We start from the raw sequence: 19227 nt of genomic DNA, 5'->3' as shown, positions 1-19227 counted from the left end.
TACCACCCGTAGCCATTGAAGGTCATGAAGCAGAAGGTTCCATGAGGGATCGCGAGTAGGAGCTACGAGTAAGAAGAGATGTGTTAGAACCAGTTCCACCCGCTTTGATATGGCGAACTCGCCTCAGCCAGAATCAGCTTGTGCAGTAGGACTCTCCTGTGCATGTTGGCGACTGTGCCGCAAGCCATAATAATCAATGCCCCAACCATGAAGCCTTGACCCCAGGCCTCCAATGTCACCGCGGTTGCCGTTGCGTCTCCACGCCAACTGCCATCGAGAATTGGGTCCGCACGTTGCGTATGATGCGAGTAATTTGATGGTGCCATTGTATTGGCATCTAAGGAGCACAACTTAGACCATTCTTTATCTCTGAGAACACCAACACTTCAAACACATTAGGGGATGCGGATGAACGGTAGATGTGATGAAAAACGGATCCATGAAGAGGGCTTAGACCTGTTCTCCTCGACTAGAATGCCTGATCGTTTTTACATTCAGGCTCTGGGCTCATGTATGATGTATGATGTGTTATGCCTCTGCCGGCAAATAGGAATACGGGGTTTCCGATTCCATCACTCGGGTCGGCTATATTATCGGAACCGATGACCTCGCATCATCGGCCCGCAGAATCATGGCGTTTTAGTCCACTGAGGGGCACGCCAGGGTGTTCGTCGTTGAAGAGAGTGGTATTCAGCGGAGCTAACGACCCAGAATGTGGAATGTTGAGTTACAAGGAATACGAAAGGGCTCGGACCGGCGGCAGGCATTCAGGCTGCCAGTTAGAGCACCGCTGACAGAACAGAATGGTATATTTATGATTGATCCTCGCCCTCTGAAATAGAGGCTAGCATCACACATAACACCAAGTTTATCATGGCTATCTCAGCCGAAACCAACGAACAGCGCTTGAACGGAATTTCCAAAACTAATGGCCGTACTCCAAGCTCTAGCCAACCTTCCGCCGTCAATTCCGCCTTCGTTCTGAAGGAGAAGGGCCACTTCTATTACGAAGATCGACCAAAACCATCACTCCCGTCCGAGGATTATGTCATCGTCAAGGTCTGCTGTACTGGAATTTGCGGCTCCGATGTAAGTGAGATGGAGCTCTCTGGCTGCGCTTCTTTTACCCACTAGTTGGCTGATCACACACCAACGCTCAGGTTCACTACTGGACACATGGAGAGATCGGTGACTTCAAAGTCCGCCAGCCTCTCGTCCTCGGCCACGAGTCGACAGGAATTGTCCAAGAGTGTGGATCCGCGGTAAAGACGTTGAAGCCAGGAGACCGCGTTGCACTGGAACCGGGAACTCCCTGCCGGAGATGTGAATTTTGTCGTGCTGGACGATATAACCTCTGTACCACCATGAAGTTTGCTGCCACACCACCATACGATGGGACACTGGCGACATTCTACACCCTCCCAGAAGACTTCTGCTACCTATTGCCAGAGCATGTTACTTTGGAAGAAGGCGCTCTGATCGAGCCTCTCAGTGTTGCAGTACATTGTGCTAGGCTAGCTGATCTTTCTTTTGGGCTCTCTGTCCTGGTCCTGGGCGCTGGTCCGATCGGGTTGCTTTGCTGCGCGGTTGCCCGAGCATATGGAGCCTCAAACGTCACCGTGGTTGATATCAACGCCGGCCGCCTCGCATTTGCAAAGGATTATGCCGCCACGGCCGTCTACCAAATGAACTCCGTCTCAGCCGATGAAAATGCCCGTCGGATAATGAAAATGCCTGGCTTGACTGACGGGGCTAAAGTTGTCATTGACGCAACTGGAGCTCAACAATGTATCAGCACCGGAATCCATGTATTGAAACATGGTGGTATTTTCATTCAAGCAGGGCTTGGGGCAGCCGAGATCGCTTTCCCAGTCGCGCAGCTGTGTTCGAAAGAAGCGACCTATCGTGGCAGTTTTCGCTATGGTCCTGGCGACTACCAAATGGCGATCGAGCTCTTGCAACAACGGAAACTGAGTGTGAAGGAGCTCATCACGGACAAGTTCGACTTCGACCAAGCAGAGATGGCGTTCAGGCATGTCGAACAGCGTCGCGGCATAAAGACCGTCATATATGGCCCAAACAACACACTAGGGGCATACCATGGGTCAACCCATGCAGAAACCCAGAACTTTCAAATCAGGTCACCTGAATAATCTTCACCGAGTCCGTTGAAATCATTATCAGAATGCCAGCTGGAGAAGTCGTCCCTGTATGGATCCATATTCCACAGCCAGAACTGTCCAAGGTCTTCTGCTTGAATGTTTGCACCGTCAAACAATAGGCCTGATTGTTCAGGCCTGCTGTGGCCAGCAGGAAAGTTGTACATTAACTCGCCTTGCGATAGAGGTCCGGCGGGGTCTGCAATAGCCGGAGGTACGATGGTAGTGGGTGCCTTAGGTGTCTGTGCGTCTTTGAATACTGCAATTGGAGAGGGTAGTCAGTAGAGTCCCTGGCAAAAATGGAGAGAAATACCTTTTTGTAGGCTCGCAATTGTGCGCTGAAGCTGAAAGCCGCCACTAGGTGCAGTCTCATCAGTACCAGTAACTTCTTTTTGCTGTGGATGAGTTGTTGCCCAGGACATGGCTGCGACATCCTGGTTCCCAAAATTTACGCCATGTCCCTCAACAGCACTGCTACGACGCGTAGGGACAAAGAGAGCCACTTCATCTTCAGTCGGATGGCTGCGCAGCATTTCTTCTTTCTCCTTGTCGACGATGATCTGTACTAGATCCTCCAGAATCTTGCTGCACTGCATTGACAGCGATCCATCCCCGGAGAGGAGTTTCAGCATCTTCAAGTTGCGAGTGATGCCTCTTTTTGCTTCCTGAGCGAGGTCGGACAGTGTGTCTGACAATGCGCAGATGAACATGACGACAGATGACGTGAAGAGATTCATGCCTATGAATGAGACCAGATGGGTTCGGCGAGCAAGTGCCAATAAATTTCTGTTGCATTGCTGAATGCGGGAAATCCTCAAAGCAGAGTTGAGACATTGCTGGAAGCTGTTACGATGGGTGCTGGTGTTGAGTGTAGATGACTGGGCGTGGATCGCGTTCTGGTTACCACCAGTGGATCTTTTATGGCGTTGGTCCGCCAAAAGAGGCCTGTGGATTACAATCATTAGATTGTCGTATGTGAGCTGTAATGCAAGGGCCTGTAGTCGGTGCAGCTTAGCCTCAATTGGCGTTGTGAGACCGATGTCGCCTTTTTTCTCGAGATTCAAGTCTACTGGTAATTTTTCCTGCCAGTCTCGCATCATCTGGTCAATCCTGGTGATCATCGCTGGCATTTCGGAGCGGAGAGAGGGATCAGTGGAGAATCGAATTCCATAGATGTTCTCCAAGAGCGGAGACGCAATTTGATAGACTCGGTTCAGCTGAATCTGATATGGGGATAGGGAAACTGGGGTTTTCTCGTCGGGCAGTGTGAAATTAATGTCCTCTGGGAAACTTGTTGGCATTGCGACGTTGCAATCCTTGTCGTTGATGCCAAGAGGTCTTCCATATATGATAGTAGCAAACCTGTAAAGGATGTAAGTAATCCCCCAAGATGCAAATACTCTCGGAGACAGACCTATCCCATGTGTATATTGTCCACCAGATGCGCTTTCGCTCCTCAGCATCCGCAAGGGAAACTCGTTTGTCAGGATCTCGATGCAATCCGATGGCCTGAGAAGATTTGGTTGCTGCGCCCAGAATGGAAAAGGAACTTTTGGGCCGGCCCCAATAAAGCCAATAGCTACCAAGGAGGATGCAGAGCTGGACAAACTCGAGGCAGTCGTCATCCATCAGATCCATCAGACTGGAGCGAATAACACGCAGGTAGGTATTGCGTAGGTCGGCCAACTCGGTCGCCGGGGCTATCCCATCATGTCCTAGACCTGGGCCGTACCAGCAGCCCATCACAAGAACCATCAAGAGCAAAAGCAGGAAGGGTCGATCAGAGGGCTCCGCGAAACCATTTTCAACTACTCTGGAATAAGTTTGGCGGAATTTGGGCTCGTAAACGACAAGAGAAAACCAATGTACAGAGTAGAAATATGCATCGATCAAGGCGTCACAAAGTGTTCGCTCCGGAAGGTCGACACCAACGATTTGCGAAACTGGCAAGAGCGTCCGCGAGGTTGATATCGAGCTCAGGGACCTGTTCGGACCTCCACCTGGAATGGCAAACGTAGCCCGGTCTGTTGCCAGAGGAGAGGTTCCATATCCCAAGATCTCATACGCTGTCAGCTACCGCTTCCGAAGAAACTCTCAGAATACCGAAATACCTTCTTCGTGATGTCCACTGCAGACTCTGAGCCGCCTAGATCTGCTAATACCGATTTCTCCGCCCGCACAGGCGATCTACCTTGCTCCACAGCAATTGGACTGTAGCGAGAACTTCGATCCTGATGATCGTTGATCGCGCCACTGGCAGATTGGCGATGAAACGCCTGGGCGAAAGATGCATCGCGAGGTGGCTGAAGGTCGAATTCTGAAAGCTGCCTGTTGAGACTTGGACCGGATGTCAGAGGACTCGCACAGCTTCGAACAGCTGTGGCATTGGCCTCGTGAGATTGTGCGCGACTCAAGGTTCGTGCTTTCCTGGAAAATATAATAAGCAAGTAGCTTTATGCAAATCAATGACATACTTATGTGGTGGAGGTAGATCGGATTTTGTGCACGGCACGGCGGCTTGAATACATTTTCCGCATGGTTCAGCGGTGTCACACTAGAAGGCTAGCAGTCAACATCATTGTAGATGTTCTACAGATCTTGATCGAGCTTGACATACCCGTTGTTTATTTCTTCGACAACGGTCACACGCAACGCTGACCCGCGTTGGAGGTCTAGGATCTGGCATCTCGAAATTGTTTCACAGTACTATGCATTAGAGTGAATAGGAGCAAAGGTTTAATTAGCAGAGAGCTCGTCGCAATAGAAATCATGCAGGCTAGTATTATTGCAGGTGGCAGGTCCCATTGATCCAAAAGGCGAGGAATCAATCAAGCCGAGTCGGAGCACTCATAGGGGTGCCCCTAACTAGGGACCGGAAGATGTTGATTCTTGACCTGTAGCTAACTAACTAGAGAGGAATGATCCCAAGGTACAGTACTTCCAGGCTCGGGAGTGGTTCAACCTACTCGTAGTTAACTAGTTAGTTAGTGCTACCCCGCACTTCGGCATATTGTGACGTGCCCAAGGCCTAACTACAGCCTCGCTCCCTCAACCGAACGACCGACCATCCAAGTCTGTTCCATCGCCTGTCTAGACGTGTTAAGTACTGAAGTTCTACCTACAGTACCAGCAATCACAAGCTGTATACGAACTCCGGGTTCTCTTTATCGGTGAGATCAAGCCATCTGTGAGTTTCGAGTCAGTACAGCGGAACGAAATGATGAGGAAGGACGCAACGTACTCTTGATTCTCCAACTTCTGATATCCAGGCTCAGCTCTGATTGCCGCTTTCTTCGCATTCAAGTGTTTGCAGTACCACCAGATGAAAGCCAGATCGATCAGGCATACGCCCCAGCACACAATGATGGTGATCTCGGCAGGTTCATATCTCGGTGCATCTTTGGGGCGGAAAGTCTGAGGGCCTATGTTGAGTGGCAAAGGGAAAGGTTAGATTCATTTGGGAGAAATATCTAGGGGAGAAATCCCAGTGATGCAGTTGGTCGTAGGGTCACTGACCTATGATATTTCCCACACAGTAGCAAATCAGATAAATGGCTGCAACGGTTGTCTTCTTCGTATAGCCCGCAACATTGGTGGCGATCAGCGACAACAATGCGACGAAGGGCGTTGGGGATGCTTGGGTCAAGTAATAGCCGGCCAATCGACCGGAGTTATTTTCCAGTGGTAAAGCCACGATGAGAACCATACCGAGGATGGCGATGACAAGGCCACCCATTGAGACCAGCAGACGTTGGCCGATCTTATCTCCTAGCCAGCCGCAGAATATCAAGGCCACAACTTCGACGGCCCCACCAGGTGTTCCGTAAAGTAGTGATTCCTCGGGCGTGTAGCCGAATGAGACGATCTGTGACGGTCATGTTAGTCAACGGTGTGCTGGTTTCCATGCTGGACAGGTAGTTACCAGCTGTGAAAAGAAATTACTGATACCTCCATTCGGAATATCAGCTGTGAGCGCGTAAAAGCCAAAGGCCCATGTCAAAGGATCCAAAAGAGCTTCTTTCAACTGATACCACTTGAAATGCTTGTTTCCTATTCCCTGTTGATTGACTCGTACTCTCTCAACCGCCAGAATGCGGTCGCGGGGCTTCAACCACCACGCATTGAGCTGGTTGTCAGGGATGACGAAGAAGAAAACCACTCCCAAGAGGGCGGTCAAACAGCCATTGACAAGGAAGACGATTTTCCAGGGAGCGATGGCGGTACCATGCTTTCTGGCGCCCACGGCAATACCGTATGCGACCAAACCGCCAAATATCTGGCCAAAGCCGTTGAATGAGAACCAGATACCCGTCCTTGCGCCTTGCTCTTTCTTGGTCCACCATTGTGAAGTGATGAGAGCAAACCCTGGCGTTACGGCAGCCTCGAAGACGCCCAGTAAGACTATATCCAGTGTTAGGTGCTGATCAAATTCACAGGTCAACCATATCGAAAAGTCTAACTCACATCTGATGGCAACAGCACCACCAAAATCCTTGACGGTTGCGAACAACGCAAGTATGACACCCCACGCGACAATACAGAAAGCTGAATACTTGGCCAATGGAAGTCGTTGCAACAACCGGTTGGTCGGATACTCCCAAGCAAGGTAGCCAAAGTAGAACATGGAGCCAAGCCACTGGTAATTGTCGCCGACCAGGTGGATGTCCTTTTTGATGCCCATGATTGAAGCATAGGACAAGGTGGTTTTATCGAGGTAATTCAGACCGTAGACGACGCACATCAATGGCATCATTCTGAAATCGATGATTCGCAGGAGTCGTTTGTTGGTGGCCTCGTCGAGTTCGACCACTTCGCCGTTGGCGAATGCTTTCATCCTACGGGTTTCACCATGTCAGTACACTTGATTGATGGCTCGACTATTGCTTTCAATTCCATTAATTGAGGCTGCGGTGTTATGCATATACTCACGCTTCGTCGGCATCATGGCTATGTTCCAGGATCTTTTTAGCAGCCGTGGTCGATGAAATAGACATGCGCTTTTCATCTAGATTAACGGGCGAGACGGAGCGCCCACTGGGTAAGATCTGGTGGACCTCATGCTTCTCATCGCCCTGGACTGAGGGAGCTTCGACGTCCGGCATGGCGGCGTCGCGAGAAATGCCTATACTTGCTTGAAGGCGAACCGAGAGGTGTCGTGGTGGTCAAATGTGTGCGGGAGAGCGTAAGATGGAGGGAGAGAGGGAAAGAGGGCCAGCTCTTGAGCGAAGATAATGACAGCAGTACTCGACGGCCGGTATTAGTTCTCGCCGTTAAGCAGGCTGGTACAAAGGAAAGTCCGAAGTACACAAGCGAGGTTTACTCAATGGCCTCAAAAGGAACAGCTAAAACGGATACGCAAGACGACTACATGCTGCCAGAAGCCCCTCACACGAACGACCGGTGCACAAACCCGTTGAAAGAATCGCTATCTGCGAGTAGTGAACCACGTTCCCACCTTCCCCAGGGAAGACGTAACCACCAGGCAAGGTGGAAGGTCGGTTTGCATACCCTAGCCCACGCCATGGCGTTGGTGGCGTGCGGCAAGCACCAGAGCTTGGCGGGGATAAGCATGCTCAGGCAGTGCTTTGCGGTCGGCGATTGATGCGTGCTATCGAATCAGAGATCAGAGTTGCGAAGGTATTTGGAGACGAAACTGGTCTAGTTGTCACAGGCCATCTCGGCGGGTGTACTTCGTGGTGTACCTAGGTAGTGTGACATGACATAGAAATGACGGAGTTGTGCACAAGTGGTGACCAGTGCCACGCTTCCATGGAGATATCACGATAAGAGAGGTTCCAGGGGATGGTTTTAATGGTGGATGATCGGCACGCTGCAGATCAGGAGGGACGCAGAGAGCACAGAGATAGAGTCGGGTGTAGAAGAAGGATCGACTCCAACACGTCGATAGCCTCGGCCGCTGACCTACGCCGGGATCTGCAGCATAATACCCGTAATGGTGTTTCCCCACGTTCAGTCTATTTAACTCTTTTGGGAAGGTCGAGTTAGCTATCTTACATAAAGAGAAGGTGAAAAAGAGGTTCAAAGGTAGTGGGTGGACATGTCCTCCGATAGAACGCTGCACATGATGTCGATGTATGGCCCAGGCCGGCTATCAACTGAGAAGAGAGGATTGAATATCAACATACACTCCCCCGAAACACTTCTAGTCAAGGTATTTTATTCCATGCTAAATACAAATACACATATAAGAAAGAGAGAACGAGAAGGAGAAAAGTACATATCTCGACTCACGTAGAGGAGATAGGGTGATCAGATGGATAGGCTCGAATCAATGGAAAACATTCCATTTTGTCGTTGCAGTCTGGTTTCGGCATCAGCTGAAGATGGGTTGCCCTGACATCTGGCCATTCATTCCATCCTCGCATCGCAACATTTTCTTAGAGCAGAATTCTCGACAGGCTGGGCCAGGGGGAGATCTCCAATGTTTCCCCACCTCCTGAAATACCAGCCCGTCAGGTTGAGGTTGGGAAGTGGTGTAATGAGTTCCTCGTCGTTTGTCTCCCATCGTAACATATATACCGCCAAAGTTCCATTCCCATTACCTCGAAGACGGCATCAAGGAGAACAAAAAAAGCGTATCTATTGTTCAAACCTCCTCTTCTTCATCCAAGCCATCACCGAGCAACTCATCATCCTCAACCACTTGAGAGTAGTCCTGCGTCCGACTTGCGAAGGCATCCCTGGAGCGATATGGCGCACCATAACCACCGGCACCTCCGCTTCTGCCAACCCCAAATCTACCACCAGAAGCGCCGCTGCCAGAGCCCACAGGCATGTAGCCCCTTGCGCTCCGGAAGAGGCTCATGACCAGTAAAGGAGTTGCTTTTGCCACGGCGACAACACCACTGATGATGGCAACGGGAATAGTGATCCAGAGCGGATCTCCAGAGCTTGAGGAGCCACTTATGCTCTCGCCGAGTCGGATTTGACCGAAGTTGCCAAATCCTTCCTGCTGCCATTTGGTGAAAACCCAGTACCCAATACCTGCCGCCGCAGCGAGGGGAATGACAATAGCAAAGAAGAGGCCGACAGCGCCGATGCCGTGTTTCTTTTGATACTCCTCCTCGTGGCCGGGACAAGGTTGGCTTTCGAGCTTATCCAACTCCCGTCCGCCAGAACATGTCGTAAGCGGTATGCGTCTATATCCTGTAGGATAGTAGAATTCAACTTGTTTAGGATTGTCCAAGCAGTTTTGTACGTGGTCGGGTGGTTCCATGCCAGGAACAAGCTGACAACTTCCGTCTGCTTGAACCTCATAGTTGTAATCACACTCGAAATCTTGTCGAGTGCAAGTACAGTTCTGGGCGATGCTGTGAAGATGATCGATGATCTTGCCGTTGTAGCAGTCGGCGTCCGTTCTCTTGCGATGATATTCGGAAACATGCCCAAAGAGACAGTTCGAGTCTTGCATCGGGTGCTTAGGTTCCCAGAGAAGGTAGTCATCGTTAACAGGATTTACTTCATCGAGCTTGCATTGTCGTTGTCGTTCCTTGAGAGCACTGAAATCGACATTGACGGTGAAAATGCCCTTTTTGGCACCGTTGCCGAGCTCACGTCCCCAGAGGAGGAAGTTTCGAGAGTTGTCAGATGGCAGAGTAGTGATTGCATCAATCTGCATCTCGATAGAGGAAAACTCAAACTCCTTCCATGTTGCTCCCTCATCCAAAGAATAGAACAAGACTTTGGTGGGTTTCGACTCCTCGAGGATAACAATGATACTTCCCTGGTCACCATATTCCCAGATATAGCTACCTTTCTTTACCGAATTCCAAGTTATTCCAGCGTCACGAGTGATAAAGGTGTCTGTTGCATCATCGTCTTTGCGTAGGAGGTGATCACCGACGTTACCCACAGCCATCATCAGACCGACGGCGCTTGGGCTGGAGAACGTAGCTGACTTGTCGGCACGTTCGGTATAGCTGTGGATATGTAGCGAACATTTCTCGGTTGCCTTGTTTGCATCACTGACACAATTGTAGTTGTTGCCCAAAGCATCCTTCTTAGGCGGCGGGAGTAGAGACCATTCGGCGCCATCATTGTGAGTGATCATTGACTTCAACTTCTTCTTCTCACCATCCTGTGTTTCTCCAATGTTGGAAACAACGTTGACCATGGCAACACCCTCGAGACCTTGCATTTTTTCGAAGTCGACATATCCTTCGGTATCTCGGTTGACTGCGTTGATCGTAAGGACATACGACGTGCCATTGCTGTTTGATTTGATGATTGTACCATATTCGCGGTCTGGTGCCGCGTTGACGGTGACATGGAGAAAGACCGCATGCGTTGAACTGTCGAGAACGGTGTACGCTTGTTGATGAGCGACTTGGAAGTTCTTGGGGAATTGTGCAGAAGCAAAGGTTCTGCCATCAACACTTGCATCGACTTTTAGGCCTTGCTTATCTTCCGCTTTAGCAGCAACAATGATAAATTCCGACATCGTGGCAAAGTCTAGAATATCAGGGAAGTGAACCTTGGAGTCGCCAAAAAAGTTCTCACTGGACAACAGCCTCAAGCTCTTGTCCGGATTCTCGTCTTCATACTGCTCACAGTAGATGAGCTCGTCTGCATTGGTTCGACCTTCTCTGGTAATAAACTCGCACTTTCGAGCATATCTCACTAGTGTTTGCCAATTATCACCGCGGTCCTTGGAGTAAAAGATGTTGGTATGGTCATCTTTTCCGACCGCACCAGACCACAGAAGCCAATCTTTGTAATCCGGATGAAACTTGAGTGTTGCTAGCCTCAGATTACTGGGCCGTTCAGGTGCTTCAAATTGGTGGAAGCGAGCTCCACGATCAATGGTATAATGAACAACTTTGGAGCCTGTAAGAAAGAAAACAACATCATGTTGATGAGGGTTAGGAGCGATGGAGGTGATGGGTTCATCTTTGAGGATTGGCTCCCAAGTCTTTCCATGATCGTCGGAGAGATAAATGTCCTGTTCGCTTGTACGCATGACAATAGTTTCATCATCTCCAATTGAGGTGTCACCTCGTTCGAGATAGTACCACTCCGAGAATCGTTGAGCGTTGAAATTTGTCTTTTCGACCGTGATGTCTCCGGAGACAGGCTTATGGACGGCATCTGTGCATGGGCGCTCGATTTCCTTGTCGAGTTCTTCACCACCTTTCCGAGTACACTCATCACCAGGAATTAACCGCCAGCCAGATGGTCCTAGGAAAGTTCCCTTTCCATTCTTGCATGCTCCTTCTGGAATGGAAATAGTCTCGGCGGGATTGCATTTTGTGCGATCATCGGGATCTCTGACGAAATTGTAGTCGCATTCAAAATCGGCGATCGTGCATACGCAAGGCTCGAATTCGGGTACTGGGTCCTTGAACTCTTCATCAATGAAACATTCCACGTTGGCTTTCCGTCTGTTGAAGAACTGCTTGTGTCCCATGATGCAGCTAGGATTTCCTTTCTCATCAACGCGGGCGGGCCATCGCTCGAAATCTTTCTCGGTACAAGCGCGCTCATGTAGGCCTTCGAAATCAATCTTGAAAATATGGTACTCTGTTTTGGAGCCTGATCCATGGGTTCCCATCAAAAGAAACTTGAGTGTTGTAGAGTCAGGGACGGTTGTCACGAATTTGGCACGTATCTTAGTGCCCAAATCAGCCTTCTGCCAGTTCTTGCCGTGATCGATTGAATACATCAAATGACTGGTGGTGTCTTCGTCATAGACAGCGACGATTACGGCGCCCTGGTTGCCGAACTCGTAGAGGTGAGCACCATCTAGTCCTTCGTACCAGGTCACACCAGCATCATCTGAGACGTAGAGATCTCCATCATCATATGGCTTGAGAAATTTTCCAGTGTTTCCAACCCCCATGACAATACCCGGGGCGGGACTGGAAAACATTCTTCCACCTTGTCGAGCATCGGTGACTGAATGTAGATGGAGATCCTCCTTACCCACCTTGAGGGACTGGAAAGTTCTGCCATCATCAAAACTGATTTGAGATCTGACCTGCTTCTCGGCGATGATTGAAGCTCCAACTTGCTTAAAGTTGTCCACGACATTCACCAGCACAATACCCTGAATTGTTTGGACTTTCTCAAAATCGACCCGACCATACATGTTTCTGTTTGTGTAGTCAATATTTCGGGTGAAATAAGTTCCGTTAGAATTTGAAGTGAAGAGGAAGCCCATGGGATTAGAGGGTCTGGAACCGAGTACATCAACCTGCATGCTGTAGTTTGTGCTTTCCAAAATGGTATATGCATCCTCTTCGACACGATGTTGCCCGAATTGAGCTCGGTGCCACTGCGAAGCGTCTTTTGTGACATACAAGGCCAGCTCATCGGTGCCCTCGGACTTCGAAGCAGCAACCACAAAACCTTTGACCGCAGCCATGCTGATGATGCCGGTGACGGCACGGCCAACGTCCAACTGTGGCTCGAAGCCTTTTGATTTGAAGAAGTCATCAGACACGAGAAGTCTGTTGTCCTTGGGCCAGGGAGAATATAAACCTTCGACAATGCAGAAGACTCTGTCATCGACTTCGACAGCAATGTCTTCAGCAAAGCTTGGAGTGCCGACGGCCCATTGACATCCTCTGGTCTTGCTACCTATGGGTTCCACCGTCTTGAAATCATCATCGGTATATACGGCCACTTCGGTACAGGCTCGACCAGCGCATTCCTCTCCATTCCAGATGACCCGTTTGGGATCTCGACCGTGGAAACTCAAGGGATTTTGGCGAAAGATGGCCAGATTCACGTTTGTTTGGAATTTCCGCCACGTCTCGCCTCGATCGGTGGTGATCCAGTGGTCTTTGCCGAGGCCAAGGACGTAGGCGCGATGAGAGTCCCAAGGATGGGGCCAGAGGTCCCAAGCAGAGCCAGATTGACCGGAATCGTTGACTTCTTCCCAGGTCTCACCAGCGTCGGCACTACGCCAGATGGAACTTTTCTCTTTATTATGGCCAAGGATGACATTGGAATCATCAAAGTAGAAAAGACTCTCTAGCGGATCATCGAACTTGGTTGAGGAGATGGTCGGGCCATCCTTCTTCGCGCAGGCAGGCTGCGGGTTGAGGAACAGGAGTAAGGCGAGTGACGAGGCGAGAGCGCGACGACAGAAGGACCGAATGATCATGATCGATTAGTGCATCGAGTGTGAATGCGACAAGACTCGCTCGACAAGAACCAAAGGCTTTTGAAATGAAATACAATAGCAAGGAATTGAATTATGGAACAGACAACAAATGAACAGATTGTTCCTTGGAGTCGGACTGGAAAACGAGTTTGCCTAATTAGTCGATAGCAGTTCACGGCTGCGATAATCGAGGAGCTGAAACAGTGTACGGATGCTTAGGTAAGAGTTGGCAAGGAGGACGAAGGTTTGAGCGTAAGAGGCACCCGCGGATTCCAGAGTTTAGTACCAATATCGATGCTCAAAGGGGCCTGGGAGCGACCACTCCAGGCTTGATGCAGTACCAAGTCTCAGGCTTCTGGCGCGTCTGATCTTTCCACTCTCCAAACGCGTGTCATCATTTCAAGGCATCCAACAAACTTGAATGGCATCACCAATCACAATCCTTCATCTCAACTCCTATCTATATCTATACGAGTCGGTATGATACTCTCGACATCAGGGAGAAGTCAAATCGTGTCTCTTTCACAACACAAGACGCCATGTTAGTACTTGGTGTTATTCGACTCAGGACAATCATTGCTAGAGAATTAATCAAATTGATTACCAGTCTATTAGGTAGCACGACCAAGATATATATAATCCACCGGTCGAGAATGTCAATCCTAGTGTTGTCCCCTGCATATCCTGATACTTGGGCTGCCTGAGTACAGCTAATTGGTTCTGTGATCGATCATTGACATCGTCTAAAAAGTACACTCGCTCAGCTTATCAGATGCCATTTGATTCTATTGATACAGTCATTGTAATGTCCCACAGTCGCTTTGATCGCTCAATAAACTAAAAATTACCTCCTCCTGCTGCATTTGTTTTCTTTGGCTCCTTCACTTCAGCTTGAACTTGCGGAAGAATCTCTTCATCTTTGATTCTTCCGTTGGCAGTGTGTCCCAGATTGAAAGTGGGTTGCCATCCAAGTTCAATTGTGGTCGCTCCAATGGGATCTGATTGATCTTGGTGTTGACCAAAGGTGGGACTGGAGGTATGTCATCTGGTGCTCGAAGATCCGGTCTGGTGAGTGTCATGTGGAGAGTCATTTCCCTGTCTATCGCACTTCCTCGTGCGTACGACTCTGTTTTTCGACGTAGGGAGAAGGGCCGCAAACTGCCATTGCCTTCCATACTGTTCTTTTGGACCGTTCGATGCATTTGAAACACGGGGTCTTCAGGTGTTCTTGGGTCATATAGAGTATCTGGTTCATCTCCTTCGTCGTCTCCCTCGTCTCCGGAGAGCTCGGGAGTATCATCGTGGAAGAATGTTCGATTGGTGTCCTTGTGAGGGTGGGGGCTTGTCATCGGTCTTGCCAGCACCCGTTGGTGATCTCCTTGAACAGAAGGGAACCCAAACTCAACCGCTTCATCAAACTTTTGAGGTGAAGCAAGATAGAGTCGCAGCTTCAGACGAGCCGCAGGATCCTGATAATGGGTTGCACGAGGATCTATCGATGATATAGATGCTTGAGATCTGATATGTTTCAGCGAGAAGGAGGGTGACCGGCTGATGGCCTTGCTACTGGGTAAGGCCGGTGTAGCTGGAGGGTCGTGTGCTGGAGCCGTTGGTGGCGGTCTTGAAGATGATGTAGAGCTGCGTCCGCGTCGAATCGACAAGCTAGATAGAGATGTTTTTCGTTTTGCAGGAATTCGCACGTCGGAAAATGATGCAGTTCGTCGCGCTGTCTGTGCTATTGCCTCATGATAGTCATCAAGTCTCAGGTCGATATGTGTTTCGTCGTCCAACCACCGAAACCCATCGAGTGAATAGTCGCCCATGTCTATAGCTGAATCGACGTTTTCTTCACAGTCGTAACCGAAGGAAGCCTCCGAGTCCACAATAGTGGGATCGTCAGAGATGCGACGGTGGTCGGACGAGAAGAGGGTAGGATACCAACTGCGTCGGCGTAAAGTCTCGTCCGCAGCGTCAAGGATAACACTGTGATTTCTTTGCCCATAGAGCTCGCACTCCTCTTGAGAAAAGAGCTTTCGTTGTGCCGCGGGGGACAAGGAAGCGAACCAGGCGGCAGCGGACGAGTTGATGTGGAGGTTTGAGCGATATCGTCTCTTGCGTAAGAGGGTTCGGTTCAAGAACAGTTTCGCTTCTGGGCGGGGATGGTGCTGGAGAGAGGTCTCGGTAGAAGATGGTTGTGAGATGGTTCGAAGATGGTTTGGTGGGAGGATGGACAGACGAGAAGGAGGAGGTGAGCGGCGGTTAGTCGTGCCAGTGGCATCTTGTGCCAATCTCAGACGTTCTAAGCTGCTAAAATACTGGTGCAACACACATGTTAGCTCGAGGGACCTGCAGAATAAGCGATCGAGACAGATGTCAACGGTCACAACAAGAGTGGAATCCGACAAGTGTGAATGGCCAGGGAAGCAGCAACAGTGGTGGACAGAGGTGGACAGAGATGGCCTAAGCTGGAGGACCGTGCCGAATCCAGGGGCGCGATTAGGTGTGGGCGCCGCCCACAAGGGAAATGACCGGCAAGCCTAATCTCGATTGATCCAAGCACGCCCATCCTCTCAACGGCGCCCCAAGCCGTCGTCTACAAAAGACTCGAATGCTGGCTGAATGGAGTCGAAATGTCGTAAATGGGAAAAGATGTGCAGTCCGACTTGTTGATCATCAGGGACTCCCTCCATGGTTGCTTGTCAGCCCATCTCGGATGGGTGAATCCAGGGTCTTTTTCTCGGGCATATTTCTGTGTTGGTATAACAAGCAAAATGAAAACCTTCTTCTCACCTTACGACGCAGTGCAGGTGGTAATGATTCATAGTCCATACTGGAAATGGAATGTCGACGTGAATATCCCATCCTGATGCTTGACCGATTTCCTTCCCGCCGCCAATTAAGAAGCCTAACACGTCAAAGTCTCCGATCGCATAGTCCCCGTAGCGCAGTCGTCGTGTCTGGACTACTCTTAGTTGATGGGGCTTCGTCAAGAAATTCGTTTATCGCTTTTCTTGGCCACTTACTCGTCCTGCATGCCCGCACGGAGCTTCAGGATTCGGTACGGTAGGTCTGTGTTGGCCTTACAGGATGCGTTGTCTTTATCAATGGTTCACTATGTGGTCGTGTCGGTGGCTGCGGGTTTATTTAGGCAGTCGAGTTGCCCGTGGGTGATCTGTTAACCAGTTTCCAATTTTGGAGGGCCGTGTCAATAAAAGAATTGGATGCCTGACCTAGGTACTTCAGGTGAATAGTAAACGGGAGCGACAGGAAAAACACCACATGTAATAAAGAAAGATTGACGATGAGAACAGGACGCGACAAGAACATTATTATTATTAAATCTCTAGAATATCCCTTGCTTAGTAGCACGACACAGATGCAAGGGACGAGGGTGCTCCGTACGGAGGTCTTTTCTGCCCCAGACGGTGAAGGCTGTCACCTCAGAAATGAGTCTGTTGGACCCGCGATGTACGCTGAGATTAAAACTACATGGGGTCGATGACCAGAGTGAAGGGCTTCTGTGTAGAGTCGTTTGCTGTGCCGTGGCCGGAATGGTCTGTGAGCAGCCACCAAAGCAGCCTCTGGAGGTTATTTGACGTACAATTCCCAAGCCACGGCGGCCTTTGAAACGCCCCCAGGTGAAATCTTTCGCCAAAGACCCGAAAATGGGCGTTTGTGGATATCCTCGTGGCATTCTTTGAACTTTGAATCGTTCATGCTTCTTCCCTAGATGCCCTTGGGCCAGGAACCAGACGAACTGGCCGCGGATAGCAACCGAATAGCTCCGGGTTCGCCGTCTGTAGCAGTTTCTGTACCACCTCACTCCTACTGACTCAGTCTGAGCTACTACCTCTCTGGTCTTGATGGTGAAATGGCCGACGTCTTTATCAAAAAGCTCGCCAATTCATCCTCGCTTCTGCTGGTAAAACCATTAGTCAAACCTACCTGTCATTTTTCCTTGAAATGATCACGGACGGGCAATGACAGACTGACAGAATTCGCACCTGCACAACTGGCATTCTTTGGTTAAGTCAGATCGACAGAATTTACTGCCTTCTCATGTGTCGAAGTGGACCGACGACTCATAGGGACTTCTGTGTCAATCATTGCATGGTCAGACCGGGATAGGCCATGCTTTCCTATAAAATGTGCGGATTGTGGCTGCATTAGTTCTCCAGAAGGGGGAATCCTTGATTCGCAATCCAGAAATCGGGTATTATTGAGCAATCGCCGTGGCTGCTAAGTATCTAAGTAGTTTATAGTTTCCTCTTGAGGGTTGACAACGCCCTGATCCAGTGCCTTTTAAATCGGTGCAAAGAGCACCGTAACACATGTAGGTTAGATGGAGGATGTGTGCAATTCAGACTACTACGTTTGGCAAGCGATTAACTGTCTCTGGTCATGTCAACATCAACTTCACTCAAAACCCCTCGCGAAGGCTGTCTCCTGCAGAAAAGTGTCGATAGTTCTGTCTCAGACTGAACGAGACGTTGCAGCCATTGATCTGTACAATACGTACCAAGCACAGCTAGTCCTGTGACGGATGTGATGGTTCACGGCGTCTCGAATATCATGAGCACAGCATCTACACTATAGTGAAACTTATCCAAACCCATTCAACCCAAAGAACTACGACCAGATCATGCTCGCTAAGCAAGTCTCGCTCAAGCTCCTACGAGTAGCAGACAGTCAAAACGTGGCCTTTCTCCCTCACCTACAAACACTTTCTCAAACACTTTCTCGGCCAGCGTGAAACCGTGGGTATGTCCTCGGTAGTATGAGATAGGCTTCAGCCCAAAATGCACAACCTTACAGCACCATCGCTAGCGATGCCTATGAAACACCCTTGATCGATGGCTAAAGCAACACCATCGTCCACGTGCCCTCGGTGCGCCTCTGCGTTACATTGCAGAACCACGGTGAACAGAAATGGCCTCAGCTCAAGCTCATGTATATAAGCGATGCCCGTTGCATGGGGTCAGTGATGGTAGCGAGACCACACCGTAAGTTATATCGGTCCCAGAGCGTCGACTGTGCCTTCGGGGAATTTATGACCACATCTAACTTGATGACTCAGTAGGCTACTCCATATCTGTAGATATTGGCAAGTCACAGTGACGGTGAGTTTCATGGGGAACGGCCCGCTTAAAAGATACAATCACGGACTGGTCGATTTGTCTTCCGGCGTTGACCTCACAAATCTGCAACCGTAAGAGCACAGCCTCCCCTCGAGCTGAAGCAAGAAGGTCTATCTTTTGCTCTCGGCTACATATGGTGACATTTTTCAAGTTTGGGACTTGGAGTTGTCGCGTCTCGGGAGGTCGAGCAGATGAAGACTTTTGAAGCGGCTCACTGAAGTGTGATATTCGGTGAGTGTGAGTGTAAGTACGAATACGTCCGGAGTGACTACATCATGAAAATCACCTCAGCCCTCTTGCCACTATTCGTGATTTGGTCGAAATCTCTCGAGTCTTGAGATTTGCAACCTCAATCTCGAGCTTGTGCACCCCAAGACCATGTTTTCCAGGCTGAATAGGCACAGTGTCTCGGATGCGGGGGCCAGAACTCTCCGCCCGGAGCATGATGACTGGCTGGTCGGGGTCGCCCAAAGATTAAAAGTGACGCCTAGATGAACACTATGCACCAAAAGAGAATGCCCAGACGGGCCCTCACCACTGCCACCACACCAGATCCACGGCTGCCGAATATTGCATGGCAGAGGCTAACCCCTATTTCGTGAAAGCCGCTCGAGCTAATGGCAAGGCTAAGCATGGTTGTCTCGCGCGACCACCGCGCACCCAACGGCAACAGCGACACGCAACAGTCTTCACGAAACGCGACTCCTGGATGCTGGCGCTGGGCTTCTCTCAATTCTTCAGCTCGTCTTCCTTCCTCCTGAGTCCCGACTCTTGACTGATGATTTAATTTCAACCCTGCTGC

At 49.9% G+C, this 19227-nt stretch overlaps 5 protein-coding genes across 5 annotated transcripts; 1 reads left to right on the top strand and 4 right to left on the bottom strand.

Annotated features, from left to right (window-relative positions):
* Window positions 1-873: 873 nt before the first annotated feature.
* On the top strand, window positions 874-2153 carry LTR84_009467 (uncharacterized protein; the record flags this gene model as incomplete). The annotated part of the gene is made up of 2 exons (XM_064853007.1): window positions 874-1089; window positions 1161-2153. The coding sequence occupies 2 exons, from the start codon at window positions 874-876 to the stop codon at window positions 2151-2153; spliced, it is 1209 nt and encodes a 402-aa protein (XP_064700770.1).
* Window positions 2154-2437: 284 nt separating this feature from the next.
* On the bottom strand, window positions 2438-4845 carry LTR84_009466 (uncharacterized protein; the record flags this gene model as incomplete). Its single annotated transcript, XM_064853006.1, has 5 exons — window positions 2438-3521; window positions 3574-4217; window positions 4271-4586; window positions 4634-4713; window positions 4777-4845. 5 exons carry the CDS (start codon window positions 4843-4845, stop codon window positions 2438-2440), a joined length of 2193 nt encoding a protein of 730 aa, XP_064700769.1.
* Window positions 4846-5292: 447 nt separating this feature from the next.
* On the bottom strand, window positions 5293-7261 carry LTR84_009465 (uncharacterized protein; the record flags this gene model as incomplete). Its single annotated transcript, XM_064853005.1, has 6 exons — window positions 5293-5344; window positions 5401-5581; window positions 5676-6024; window positions 6082-6560; window positions 6624-6994; window positions 7089-7261. The coding sequence occupies 6 exons, from the start codon at window positions 7259-7261 to the stop codon at window positions 5293-5295; spliced, it is 1605 nt and encodes a 534-aa protein (XP_064700768.1).
* Window positions 7262-8766: 1505 nt separating this feature from the next.
* Window positions 8767-13287, bottom strand: LTR84_009464 (uncharacterized protein; the record flags this gene model as incomplete). Its single annotated transcript, XM_064853004.1, has 1 exon — window positions 8767-13287. The coding sequence occupies one exon, from the start codon at window positions 13285-13287 to the stop codon at window positions 8767-8769; it is 4521 nt and encodes a 1506-aa protein (XP_064700767.1).
* Window positions 13288-14168: 881 nt separating this feature from the next.
* Window positions 14169-16116, bottom strand: LTR84_009463 (uncharacterized protein; the record flags this gene model as incomplete). The annotated part of the gene is made up of 2 exons (XM_064853003.1): window positions 14169-15602; window positions 16078-16116. The coding sequence occupies 2 exons, from the start codon at window positions 16114-16116 to the stop codon at window positions 14169-14171; spliced, it is 1473 nt and encodes a 490-aa protein (XP_064700766.1).
* Window positions 16117-19227: the final 3111 nt, after the last annotated feature.

The sequence above is a fragment of the Exophiala bonariae genome (genome assembly GCF_035927105.1).
Source record: "Exophiala bonariae strain CCFEE 5792 chromosome Unknown scaffold_39, whole genome shotgun sequence".
Lineage (NCBI taxonomy): Eukaryota > Fungi > Ascomycota > Eurotiomycetes > Chaetothyriales > Herpotrichiellaceae > Exophiala > Exophiala bonariae.
Note: the sequence above shows the minus strand (reverse complement) of the source record. Positions and strands in the feature narration are given on the sequence as shown.